The following is a 12501-nucleotide window of genomic DNA, read 5'->3' on the forward strand; positions in this document are numbered from 1 at the left end:
GTTTCCTTGTTGCATCTTTGCTGGATGTGACACCTTCTCGCAGAATTATGATTCTTGATACTTTCCTATATATGTGGTTCTTGTGGTAATGGTCTTGTATTTGCATAGAATGGACCCCAACATGTTCTGTATGTGGAGTGATGTTAATCATTATTCATCATTTATCATCCACAAATGACTCACAAGTGTTCTTTTCAGGATGTTACAATACATGTGTACATTCAAGTATGTCCTATCTGTCCCATTCCAATCTTTTCTGTGTCTCCATCGCTAAGATAAAACAAGAGTAGATATGTTTTATTGGTCCCCAAAGGGTATACTAAGGAGTGACTCTTAATATCCTGATCCTTTGGCCCTTCTAAAATCTTTGTTTCCTCCCTGTGTGATCAAGGTATATCTAAAGTGTATAGTTAGTGTGGTCTTTAATATATCTCTATCTTCTCCCCTGCAGTCGTCCCAGGGTGGGGGGCATCGCACCTTACTGTACGGCCATGCCATCCTCCTGAGACACTACCACTCAAGCATGGTAAGGCTGCACCAGACATAAGAAGCCACTCCTCCCACTCCCTTTGTGGTTGCATATCTGTCTGTCAGTATTTTGGGAAAGTTGTGTTCATGTCCTGAATAAGATCTTCCTCCCCAGTACCTGAGCTGTTTGACTACGTCTCGGTCACTCACGGACAAGCTGGCCTTTGATGTGGGCTTGCAAGAAGATTCCACGGGTAAAACTTCACTTTATAATGAAATCCTTTATAAAGACAGAATGCTCTTTCCTTAACCTGCATTTAGCTGATTATTGGAAGTGGTTATCTCTTAAGTAGTCTTGTTCAATTGTTTGTTATTCTGCTAAGTTTGCAAGGATGACCTACTAGCATATATTCAGTCAGCAGTGAATATCTTTCCCCTCTTAGTTTGGATCAGAAAGATATACACATTGTGATTGTTACTGTGAGGGAGCAGTATGTTATAAGTGAACAGGCAGGATCTTTATTTTGAACATTTCCGTAACAAAACATAATTTATGGTCAGATTACAATAGAGAGCCGAAGTCCCTCCCCTTCCGGTAGAGGTCCATGGGACCTTATTTCGGAAAAATTATGTATTGAAGTCAATGGAGAGAGAAAAGTTATCTTTCGATCCCGTTTGAATTATGCCACGAATTACACATATGATGTTTGTCAATTTAAAAGATAATTTTGCAAGTCAAAAAAATAAAAATGTGTCGTAAAACTGAAGTAACACTTTTTTTGTGTGAAACCGCTCAATGAATTACATCTCCCATCTCACACCACACACCAAGACGGCCGTCACGTTGGCACATTTCACTTCTTTCTTTCAGAATGAGGCGAAAAGTATTAAAAGAGGTGAAAACCACTACAAGTCTGGGCATGTTGAGAGCTGTACATACACACAAGGGGAGTTAGTCGGTTCGTAAGAGCCAGCATGCGGGACCGGGATTCTGGGATTTGTAGTCTTTCTAGTTGCGTATTTTTCATAGTCTTATATTTCAACAGTTTTACGACAAACTGTGACTTTTTTGACATGGAAATTATCTTTTAAATTGACAAACATCATATGTGTAATTCGTGGCACAATTCAAACGGGATCAAAAGATAATCTTTCTCTCCCCATTGACTTCAATACATAATCTTTCCGAAATAAGGTCCCATGGGTCGGAAGTCGATGGGCGGGACTTCGCCTCTCTATGTACCGGACAAATGATAGAAATTCCGGTCAGATATTATCTGTGTTTCTTATTGAGCTTGAAGGATTGATAGGAAGGCTATATAAAGAATGACATCTTCAAAGCATGTAGAGTTATGTTTTATTGAAGAGTAAGTAAGTCCCGTCAATAGACTTGTGTGAATCGTCGTCTCTTTGACACTTTGTTGCTGTACAATCACTGTTGTAAATCATGTGACCATGTGCAAAAGAAAATACACAATTATTATTCAATAAATAGCACTAGTTTGATATATTGATACTTTTTCACCAAACCATGTTTATTCATTCTTACAATACATGACTTCCTGGTGTTATATTACCCTTCATGTCTTTGTAAAGATGTTTGTTGTGTCTCCTGCTCTGAAATCTGAAAGGTCGAACACATTTACGGCCTCTCGTTGTGTGCTTGTGGCATTTATAAGAGCAGCTGATCCTGACTCAATTATTCTGCCTATTTTTAATACACTTAAAATTGTGCTTAGAAGGAATTTTTTCCCCCCACATTATGAAGATTAAAATGTGTCTATAGATTTGTTGGTCAAAGTCCGGTAAAAGACTGCTAACAGAAACATCCGTAAAGTGAACACATCAGTTGCCTGTCTCAGCCTCTGAGGGGAAGCTTAGCTGTTTGCTCTTCTTGCAGGTGAGGCCTGTTGGTGGACGATTCATCCCGCCTCTAAGCAAAGGTCAGAAGGTGAGAAGGTCAGGGTGGGAGACGACCTCATCCTCGTCAGCGTCTCCTCTGAGAGATACCTGGTAAGACTCCTCACATACTTTGCTGTTACACAATGGAAGATTTAGACATTTCATTTGTGCTGATTTAGATCTTGCCCCCTGTCCTCAGCACTTGTCCTACGCCAGTGGAGATCTGATGGTGGATGCCTCCTTCATGCAGACTCTGTGGAACATGAATCCAATTACTTCTGGTTGTGAACTAGCTGAGGGTATGAACCTGCTACACACAGATACCAATGCTGTGCAGCCTATTTCTGTATTTCTGTAGAGTAGAGGATCTGAATGTTTTATAGGTGCATCTTGTACACACGGCAAAACTCCCTGTGTTCGCTCCAGAGGGAGTTTTCTCTCCCACACACGCAGCTCCCTGCCTGAATCACCTCCATTTGACTCCATTGTTAACTTTAGGAACATAGTGACATCAATATGCAACACCCACACTTCTATTGGCTACCACTCCAACACATTGTACGTGATAGGCTAAGGGGCGGGACAACTCTAAGCAGTTGACCAATCACAACAGAGCCGGCCAGCTCACCAATCAGCAGACTGGGCTCTGGTTTCAGACAGAGGGTGAAAAGAGGTGCTGCAGCACAGGCAGTATGAGGAAAATAAGGAGCTTTTTGAACATTAAAGCATGGAGACATGTCACAGGAGAAGCAAACTAATATGAATCTGGAAAATAGCAAAATAGGTTCCCTTCAATGTTATTAATTAACTTGGGAAGTTTCATGGTGAATTGTATTATTTGAAAGTTTGACCCTATTCAGCTGCAGGGTCTTCCTTTAGCGTAACATAAAGAGACCCTCACTGTGTGTGTTCCTGTTCCCAGGCTTCCTGACAGGAGGTCACGTCCTCAGGCTGTTCCACGGTCACATGGACGAGTGTCTGGCCATCGCTACACCAGAGGAAGGAGAAGAAAAGCGCAGGTGAGGAAGAGGATGATAAATGTTTTTAGTCAGCAGCCTCTCTTGTCAGTCTGACTCCTGATCATGTCTCTCTCCTGACTCTGATACAGGATGGCTCATTATGAGGGGGGGGCAGTGTGCAGCCAGGCTCGGTCCCTGTGGAGGTTGGAGCCTCTCAGAATCAGGTAACCCTTCAATGCATTGACATGAGAAGTTAAGGTTTGTTCCACATACACTTGTGCACAGAATTGATCTTCAAGTGATAACTCTAATGTGTAGAGTATTTTATTTTCTATGTATTTAACTAATTCAATATGAATAGAGACTGAATGTATACAGACAGGGTACAGGAAACTAAATCTTTAGGTGAAATAAATGCAAACTTTATGAAGTATAGCTTTCAAAAAGAAAATAAAGTATATTTAAAAAGAAAAACAAATATGTATATTTATATATCTATTTATATTGTAATGTATAGGGCTGAAATACTAATACAATACCAGAAAGAAAAGTAGATATACAGATCACAATATCAGAATCAGTGATTTTCAGTGCTAGTGGAGCCTCGCAGATGGGGGTGCTGCAGCCCCCTCAGCACCCCCCCCTTCCCGCGTCCATTCGCGATGTCTCGCTGTCTCGCAGACCCCACGCAGCAAGCAGGAAATGAACCCAGCTCACACTGTCCGCTCCTCGCAGCAGCGAACCGCGCAACGTCCCGCCAAAACGGCACCCAGACCCCACGCAGCATTCTCGTCTGTTTGTCATTACTGGTGTCATTTTCTGGTTGCTAACGCCATTGTAACACATAATCACTGATGTTCCGCTGTAACGGTGGTAGACCATAGTGGTAGACTCATCAGAGCACAGTGGGCTCACAGGGAGGGGGGGGGGCAGGAGCTCCAACAAGCCGTTTAGGACGGAGAGTGAATACACACTATACAGAGATGCTGTATGAGAAACCAATGTGAGTTTGGAACATTGAACAATGTAAATCTATTCTAGTAGACCTCAACAATGGAATTATGGTCAGTAGAAATGGCCATGACATGGGACCTTTAACTTCTTATGTCTATATACATACTTTGATATTTTATGTTTTTATTGCAGTTTCTTTCTTCTTATTCTTACTTATTTGTATTTAAATATTTGTATTCTATTTATATTTATATGTTTTATATTTTATTTATTATTTTAATTTGAATCTTTTCTAAAATGGAGCAACTATCACTAAACCCAATTCCCCCCAGAGTAAGTCAAGTATTGTGATTGTGGTTGTGATCCAGCTGGAGCGGCGGCCACATGAAGTGGGGGCAGTCTTTCCGTATTCGCCACATCACCACAGGCCGGTACCTGTGTATGGACGAGGAGAAGGTTCTATTGGTGGTCGACCCCGAGAAGGCCAACACCAAACTATCCGCCTTCTGCTTCAGAGCTTCAAAGGTCAGAACAAACATTCTGAGACTCTCTGGACTCTGGCCTTTGCTTTCTGTCCATCTCTTATTGATTTCGTCTCTCTCTGATTTCCCCCTGAGCAGGACAAGGTGGAGGTGGCTCAGAAGAGAGATGTTGAGGGGATGGGCATTCCTGAGATCAAGTACGGAGAGTCCATGTGCTTCGTCCAGCATGTGTCCACTGGCCTGTGGCTCACCTACGCCGCCCTGGATGCCAAAGCTGCTCGTCTGGGAATGATGAAGAGAAAGGTTAGGATTTTATCTTGGGAGCAAAATGAATATCTAAATGATCGAAGATTCATAGGCTTCATTTTCATATGCACAATATCTACAGTGTAGTTGTTGGCAATAGACATCTAAAATCCCAGCCTCTATACATTGCAAGATCAAATATAATTTCAACATAAAAAAGGAAAAAAATGCCACAATAGTGCAAGAGAAAATATCGGAGTATGTTAACTGTGTTCTAGGGTTAGGGTTAGAAAATCAAAAAAAGGGGAAAAAACATAAATATTGTTGCCAATGCTACCAACTTGTTACCATAAGAGTTTGAATTGGATATTTATTTGTGTTTCAGAATGACATAATTGAAGCTCTGTGTAGTTCAATGATTTTTAAAAGTCATACAACATGTATAATACTGATAGGGGGCCCAAAACCAAAGCTCTAAAACGGTCCTAGTTTCTAAAGGAAAAGATAAACATCGTGTTCAGCTGTTAAGTGGCAGCCACCAGAAACAGACCTCATCATAGAAGGACAGAGAGAACTTGGAGATACCACTCAAAATATAACTATGTGTTCCGTGTCTCCAGGTCATTCTGCATCTGGAGGGTCATATGGACGACGCCCTGACTGTGTCCCGCTCCCAAACTGAAGAGTCTCAGGCTGCTCGCATGATTTTCAGCACTATGGGCCTCTTCAGGCAGTTCAACAAGTAAGTGTGTACCTGTTCAAATGTAAAGGAATGAGTTGAAAAGGTATTTGTTAGGAGAGGATGCAGTGAAAACAGACACTGACATCTTTAATATACCATCATTTATTATTATGTTTGTAGCATTGTCATTTTACTATACTAAGACTTGAAACTTGCAAAGAAAATACTGAAATCTGTTGCTGATTTGTTTTTCCAGGGGTTTGGACGCTCTAGGTGGGAAGAACAAGTCACCAGGGGCCGTGTCTCTGCCTCTGGAGGGGGTCATCCTCTCTCTTCAGGATCTCATCTTCTACTTCCGCCCCCCCGAGGAGGAGCTGGAGCACGAGGAGAAGCAGACCAAACTTCGCTCCCTCCGCAACAGACAGAACCTCTTCCAAGAGGAGGTAATCTGCATGCTGCCTGCGAAGCGCCCTCAGACATTCCATATCTATTGATTTGTACTGATTCTGTAACAAAAAATGTATTTTTTAAAGAGGAACACCATTGAGGACTTGTATGCCCTCATGCATACACTTCTTCTTTCATCACATACACTTACAGGTCTTTTTATGTGAGCCAATCCTAACCCTTACCTGCTTCCACATTGCCGTTTTGGGTGTTCCGGTTAAAGTGCAGTTGCTATCAAATTGCTTACTGTCTTGCCAAAGAAAATGTTTTTAAGATTTAGAATGAACTGTTATTAAGTTATAATAATAAGATTATATATATTATCAGGCGATAAACTTGTCTATTTCGATTACCAATATGGGTTTACTTTATCCCAAAAACATATATTTAAACAATGTTTTTATAATAACTCTCATTCCCTAAACGGTAGCCACAGGTTTTTACTGCAAGTCTAACAAAATGGTAAATAATAATTCCAGTTTGAATGACGAGAGCCACGAATTTGGTGATAGCTAGCTAGATAACTAACATTCGCTAGCTGTTGGGTAGCTAAGGTAAGCTAGCTAACTCGGTAGATATATAGTAAACGTTAGCTAGCTTTACTTACACATAGATAGATAAATTGATTTTACTTTTACCTGCAACCCTTTCTTTTAAACCCAAATACCAAGTCTTTACCCAAGTGGACAAGCTTAAACTCATTTGCTTTATCGGTACATTTTTGAGGACCCTAATTAACATAATGCCAAGTGAAGGGTCTTTTCTCACCCCAACCTTTTTTAATAACCTCGATAATAACTCTTAATTGTATCCCTTACCCTAAATCAACAATGCTGCCAACGACAACATCAGCAACAAAATACATATATAAGCAAGCATGCTTTCTGTTCCTTTTCTTAGGGAATGATCACCATCGTGCTGGAGTGCATCGACCGCCTCAACGTGTACAACACTGCTGCCCACTTTTCTGAGTTTGCCGGGGAGGAAGCTGCAGAGTCCTGGAAGGAGATCGTCAATCTCCTTTATGAGCTGCTGGGTAGGATAATTACAATATGTTTTAACAACAAATGAAATGCTTTTTATGCTGAATGAAGTAAGCTCATTCCCCTCTCTGTGTGTGCACTGCACAGCTTCTCTGATCAGGGGGAACCGCTCTAACTGCGCCCTGTTCTGTGACAACCTGGACTGGCTGGTCAGCAAGTTGGACCGACTGGAGGCCTCTTCAGGTATCACTTCATTCGTTCACTGATACCTCTCACAAATGACAGTTTATTGTTAGACTAAACAAATTGCTAGGTCCTAACAACTGAAATGAGGCAGCATTTTAGCACTTACCCTTGTATTTAAGTCAATGGTTTTTTTGTAGGAGTTTTTGGTTAGATGCCTGAAATAAGGTCTGTGGTGAACACAAGCTGAAGAGAATTTCAAGTTGTATTCGATGACGTAAAATATATAATAGCTTCCGTATGTCAAAAAAAATTAGCCGCCTTTAGCTTAGCGGTTGTGACGTTAGCTTTTTACTTCTGTCGATTGCATTTACATTTCAACTTTTACAAAAGTGGTGTTAATATGTGGAGATTATCAAGCCGTGTGCGAGTATCATAAACCTGAGTTTACCAAAAAGCAATATTTAAAAATCCAATTAAAAATCCCATCTACTTATGTTGAGGGAGTTCTTGTGGAGCTAACTTCCAGGTCGGTCTCCAAAGATATATCATCACTGCACCAGTCTATGTCTATGACCCCCTCTAATTTCAATATAACTATATCCTCCAAATATTTATTTATTTTTTGCTTTGATAGGAAGTATTGTTATAAATAATTGTAATACATTGTATTTCTTTGGAACCATATTCTCATGGACACTGTCTTATATTACAACTACATTATGACTGTGTCTGCTGTTAAAAATGCTGATAAGTAATCTTATTTCTCCTCTTTATGCATTTAGGTATTCTTGAGGTGCTGTATTGTGTGCTGATTGAAAGCCCTGAGGTTCTGAACATCATCCAGGAGAACCACATTAAATCCATCATCTCTCTCCTGGACAAGCATGGACGGAACCACAAGGTTTGTCTTCTCCCACTGCCAGCAAATTAACAAAAGCTGGCAGCAAATAAATAGGCTCTAACTGCCTACCTAACAACACATTATTGCAGATGGTGAAAGTTACAGCACCATGAAAGCGTATTTGGCTCATAAAAGACTTCTTGGTTTTGGATTCCTTTAGCCATTGGAAATTGCATAATTTAAACGTAGAGGTGATGGTAGTGTCTCGCTCCTGCCTTTAGGTCCTGGATGTCCTGCGCTCTCTTTGTGTGTGTAACGGTGTAGCTGTGAGGTCCAACCAGAACCTCATCACTGAGAACCTGCTCCCGCTGCGGGACCTGTTGCTGCAGACCAACATTGTAAACTATGTCACCAGGTACTAAATCTACCGTTATTTGTCTGGGTGTTTCCATTTTTTAAACTGTATTTTTAGAGTCAAAAAAGTCATGAACCTCCTCAAAAGTCATAAATGTTGACTAATGTTCTCTTCCATGCTCAGTGTGAGGCCCAACATCTTCCTGGGTACGTGCGAGGGGTCCACGCAGTTTAAGAAATGGTACTTTGAGATGATGGTGGACTATGTGGAACAGTTTGTGACGGCGCAGGCCAGCCACCTGCGTGTGGGCTGGGCTATGACCGAGGGCTACAGCCCCTACCCTGGAGGAGGAGAGGCCTGGGGGGGCAACGGTGTGGGAGATGACCTCTACTCTTATGGCTACGATGGGCTGGACTTATGGTCAGGTAGGTTGATTCCACTAATTCACCTAGGATTACTCTTCTCCATATGCTGTGTTCTTCTTATATAACCTCCTCCCTCTCTGCTCTGATGCTCAGGTAACGTGGCCCGCCAGGTGGCCGCGCCCAGCGCTCACTGCCTGTCTGCAGACGACGTGGTCAGCTGCTGTCTGGATCTGAGCGTGCCCAGTATCTCCTTCCGTATTAACGGCCACCCAGTTCAGGGCATGTTTGAGAACTTCAACGTGGACGGCCTCTTCTTCCCCGTCATCAGCTTCTCTGCTGGAGTCAAGTAAGAACAAATGAAAAAACAATGGGGTTTTATCAGGCTCAGGGGATTAATGGGCTGATCAACCAATATGAGGGTTGGTGGTTTGATCCCAGCCCCTGCAGCCAACTTGTCATAGTGTCTTTGGGCAAGATACTGAATCTGCTCATATTGAAGTGTGAGTAAGTTTCTTTGAAAAATAAGTGTCAGCTAAATAACATAATGTATATATCAAGTACCAATAATAATTAAACCAAATATGTATTGATGATTCATAACCCTTACAATTATGTATGAAACACACATTAATCTATATTAAAAAATGAGACTCAACTTCAACTTTCAGTAACAAGTTTTATCTTGAGAACAGACAACCTTTTGGAACACCACCCATCAAAAGAATAAATTGACAGCCATAAATAATGACGTCTGATAGGCTGCTACAGAGATCTTTCCAAGAAGGTGTGAGGGTCATTAACGAGGGTTAGGGTCATACAATTCAGCAGCAAGGAGTTTAGAATGATTCTTTCAGTTATTGCTGGGCAAGCCTAGAGAATGTCATAATATTCTTTGTATTTATTATTGTAATATTGTATATTGTATGTCTATCTAATCCAATGCAACTTTGTGCTGTAACAGCAGTCTTTATTTAGCTGTTAAACCTTTCCCGTTGGCACACGTAGATGCTACATGTTGTATAGCCATTAGATTAAGTGATCAGCATTTCTTCATAACATAAGTCAAAGACAGAAAATGGTCTATCGTGACTTAAGAATAAAAGCCTCAAACACTCATGTTGTATGACTTTAACTTTCTAAATGTAAACTCTATAAATGTGAAATAGCATTACCAAAATCAGATTAGAAACACCGACCAACTCAGTAAATACTGTGAAATATTGACTTTAGTACCATAAATCATCTTTCAGATGAAAAACTCTAAAAACCTACAATGTCCCGCCCCCCAGAGGGGATTTTACGGCTGCGGTGTGTAATGACCCCTCACAGTGCTGAGAAGGGGGTAATGGTAAATTGACTGATGAGAGCGCAGGGAGGGAATCACAGGCTCAGGCGTTGGCACGGAGATGAAATCAATCTTTTCTTTATTATGAGTCTTACAGGATCAAGGCGCTGTTGCCATAAAGGATTTAGGTAGGAGATAAAGAAAACTGTCAATACGAGTCTTTCTGTCATCTCAGGGCTCGCTTCCTGCTTGGCGGTCGTCACGGAGACTTCAAGTTCATGCCCCCCCCTGGCTACGCCCCGTGCTACGAGGCCCTGTTGCCGCGGGACAGGATGCGTATTGAACCCATCAAGGAGTACAAGCACGACTTCCAGGGCGTCCGCAACCTGCTGGGGCCCACGCAGTCCCTCACACACACCTCCTTCACCCCCTGCCCCGTGGACACGGTTCAGGTGAAAGCCCCGAAACAAAAATCAGACTTTGATCAGGTGGCCGAATGAGTTTCTTTGCGTCTACTGACTTCTCTTTTGCCGTATAGATCGTGTTGCCACCCCACTTGGAGCGTATCCGAGAGAAGCTGGCAGAGAATATTCACGAGCTCTGGGCGGTCACCCGTATCGAGCAGGGCTGGACCTATGGGAGTGTGAGTATACAGTCAGCACTGCAATGCACACGCCACAGTATTCCTATTGGTTTGATTTCGAGCACTCAAGCTATGTGAGAGAAATAATTAAAAACATTACTGTATGCAAACATTTTATAATAGTAATTGAGACTGTAGTTCATTGTTAAACATAGAGGCCATGTATGTGTTATTCATAATTAAAATAACAACAATCTTTTGTTTATTTTTGTATTCTTTTCATTTTAATATTCTTTTTACAATTTAAATACACAAACATAACAGATAAAACAATATATACATAGCAGCAAGAGGCAGAAAACCCACTTTTCTTATTTGGTAAATGGTCTTTTTTATTGTAACAATGTATAGAGGAACAGTGGCTTTGAAAAGCCATTCCATCATTTGGTACCCCTCAATCTGATGTAAAATGGACCTCTGCAGGTGATACACTTTGAGGCATTAAGATATGAAGATTGACGATTTGTGTAAAAATGTACCTGTGATTTCCTTTTAAAGTAAGTTTTGAACTGATCAGGAATAGTAAACAGTCTTGTAAACAAAAACACAAATTTGATAAAATGTTGTTGTCATCAGTAGGGGTGTAACGGTTCACAGAATTCACGGTTCGGTATGTACCTCGGTTTGGGGGTCACGGTTCGGTACGGGTTCGGTACAACAAGAAAAAGCAAAAAAAAGTCCCAAATGTATAATTCCAGGTTTGTTTTGATTTATTTTTAAACAGTAGTGCAAGTTTCAGTTTAAAAATAAGAAACTCTAACATACATTCGTCTTGAAAATATTACAAAATAAATAATAAGATAGTGTTTCAATCACTTTCAATCACAATCAATAAAAGCCGGGGTCCTCTACTATTGCATAAGGGCGCAGCATAGCCGTTGAAAAACATGCCAATAGCTTCCGTTATTTATTTTGGTCTCTCCGCTTTCATGTCTATTGGCTTCTTAAAAACAGCGGGGATAAGCTGTTGAACTGCTGTTGTCTTTTGCCGGGCTCCGGTGATTGGCAAATCTGGGTGATGCCTTCTGATATGATTTAGCATGTTTGCCGTGTGTTACCATTAGCATACCGCACCGCTGTCGAACAACGCCGGTGTGCGAGATTAACTGTTTTTTTAGATCAACTGGTTTATGGTCAGATGTGTCGGGGGCGTGGCCTTCGACTGAAATACACATTTCGATCGCTTCTTCTGTCGTTTAGAAGACAGACAGCCTCCAAGTGAAGCGTACGTTGTTAACTCACAGTTTGAAAGCAGCGCGGAGAAGTCTTCAGCTGTGGTAAACTGTGATCCGCTCAGGTAAACTGTGATCCGCTCAGGTAAACTGTGATCCGCTCAGGTAAACTGTGATCCGCTCAGGTAAACTGTGATCCGCTCAGGGAACTGGGATCCGCTCAGGTAAACTGTGATCCGCTCAGGGAACTGGGATCCGCTCAGGTAAACTGTGATCCGCTCAGGGAACTGGGATCCGCTCAGGTAAACTGTGATCCGCTCAGGGAACTGGGATCCGCTCAGGTAAACTGTGATCCGCTCAGGGAACTGGGATCCGCTCAGGTAAACTGTGATCCGCTCAGGGAACTGGGATCCGCTCAGGTAAACTGTGATCCGCTCAGGGAACTGGGATCCGCTCAGGTAAACTGTGATCCGCCCAGGGAACTGGGATCCGCCCAGGTTAAACTGTGATCCGCTCAGGGAACTGTGATCC

The 12501-nt window shown here is 41.8% G+C and overlaps 1 protein-coding gene across 4 annotated transcripts in view; it reads left to right on the plus strand.

The window, feature by feature from the left end:
- Nucleotides 1-12501, plus strand: part of ryr1b (ryanodine receptor 1b (skeletal)) — a 114359-nt gene that overhangs the window by 26817 nt on the left and 75041 nt on the right. For all 4 annotated transcript variants that reach the window (XM_034115847.1, XM_034115848.1, XM_034115849.1 and 1 more), the window contains 18 exons: nucleotides 452-526; nucleotides 644-722; nucleotides 2369-2481; nucleotides 2570-2669; nucleotides 3293-3389; nucleotides 3479-3553; nucleotides 4652-4808; nucleotides 4904-5068; nucleotides 5632-5753; nucleotides 5950-6136; nucleotides 7041-7176; nucleotides 7271-7366; nucleotides 8092-8210; nucleotides 8432-8565; nucleotides 8689-8930; nucleotides 9024-9216; nucleotides 10391-10607; nucleotides 10694-10798. In XM_034115847.1, the coding sequence (XP_033971738.1) occupies nucleotides 452-526; nucleotides 644-722; nucleotides 2369-2481; nucleotides 2570-2669; nucleotides 3293-3389; nucleotides 3479-3553; nucleotides 4652-4808; nucleotides 4904-5068; nucleotides 5632-5753; nucleotides 5950-6136; nucleotides 7041-7176; nucleotides 7271-7366; nucleotides 8092-8210; nucleotides 8432-8565; nucleotides 8689-8930; nucleotides 9024-9216; nucleotides 10391-10607; nucleotides 10694-10798 (2412 nt within the window). The remainder of the gene's footprint in view (nucleotides 1-451; nucleotides 527-643; nucleotides 723-2368; nucleotides 2482-2569; nucleotides 2670-3292; nucleotides 3390-3478; nucleotides 3554-4651; nucleotides 4809-4903; nucleotides 5069-5631; nucleotides 5754-5949; nucleotides 6137-7040; nucleotides 7177-7270; nucleotides 7367-8091; nucleotides 8211-8431; nucleotides 8566-8688; nucleotides 8931-9023; nucleotides 9217-10390; nucleotides 10608-10693; nucleotides 10799-12501) is intronic.

This window comes from Trematomus bernacchii, unplaced genomic scaffold (assembly GCF_902827165.1).
Source record: "Trematomus bernacchii unplaced genomic scaffold, fTreBer1.1, whole genome shotgun sequence".
Lineage (NCBI taxonomy): Eukaryota > Metazoa > Chordata > Actinopteri > Perciformes > Nototheniidae > Trematomus > Trematomus bernacchii.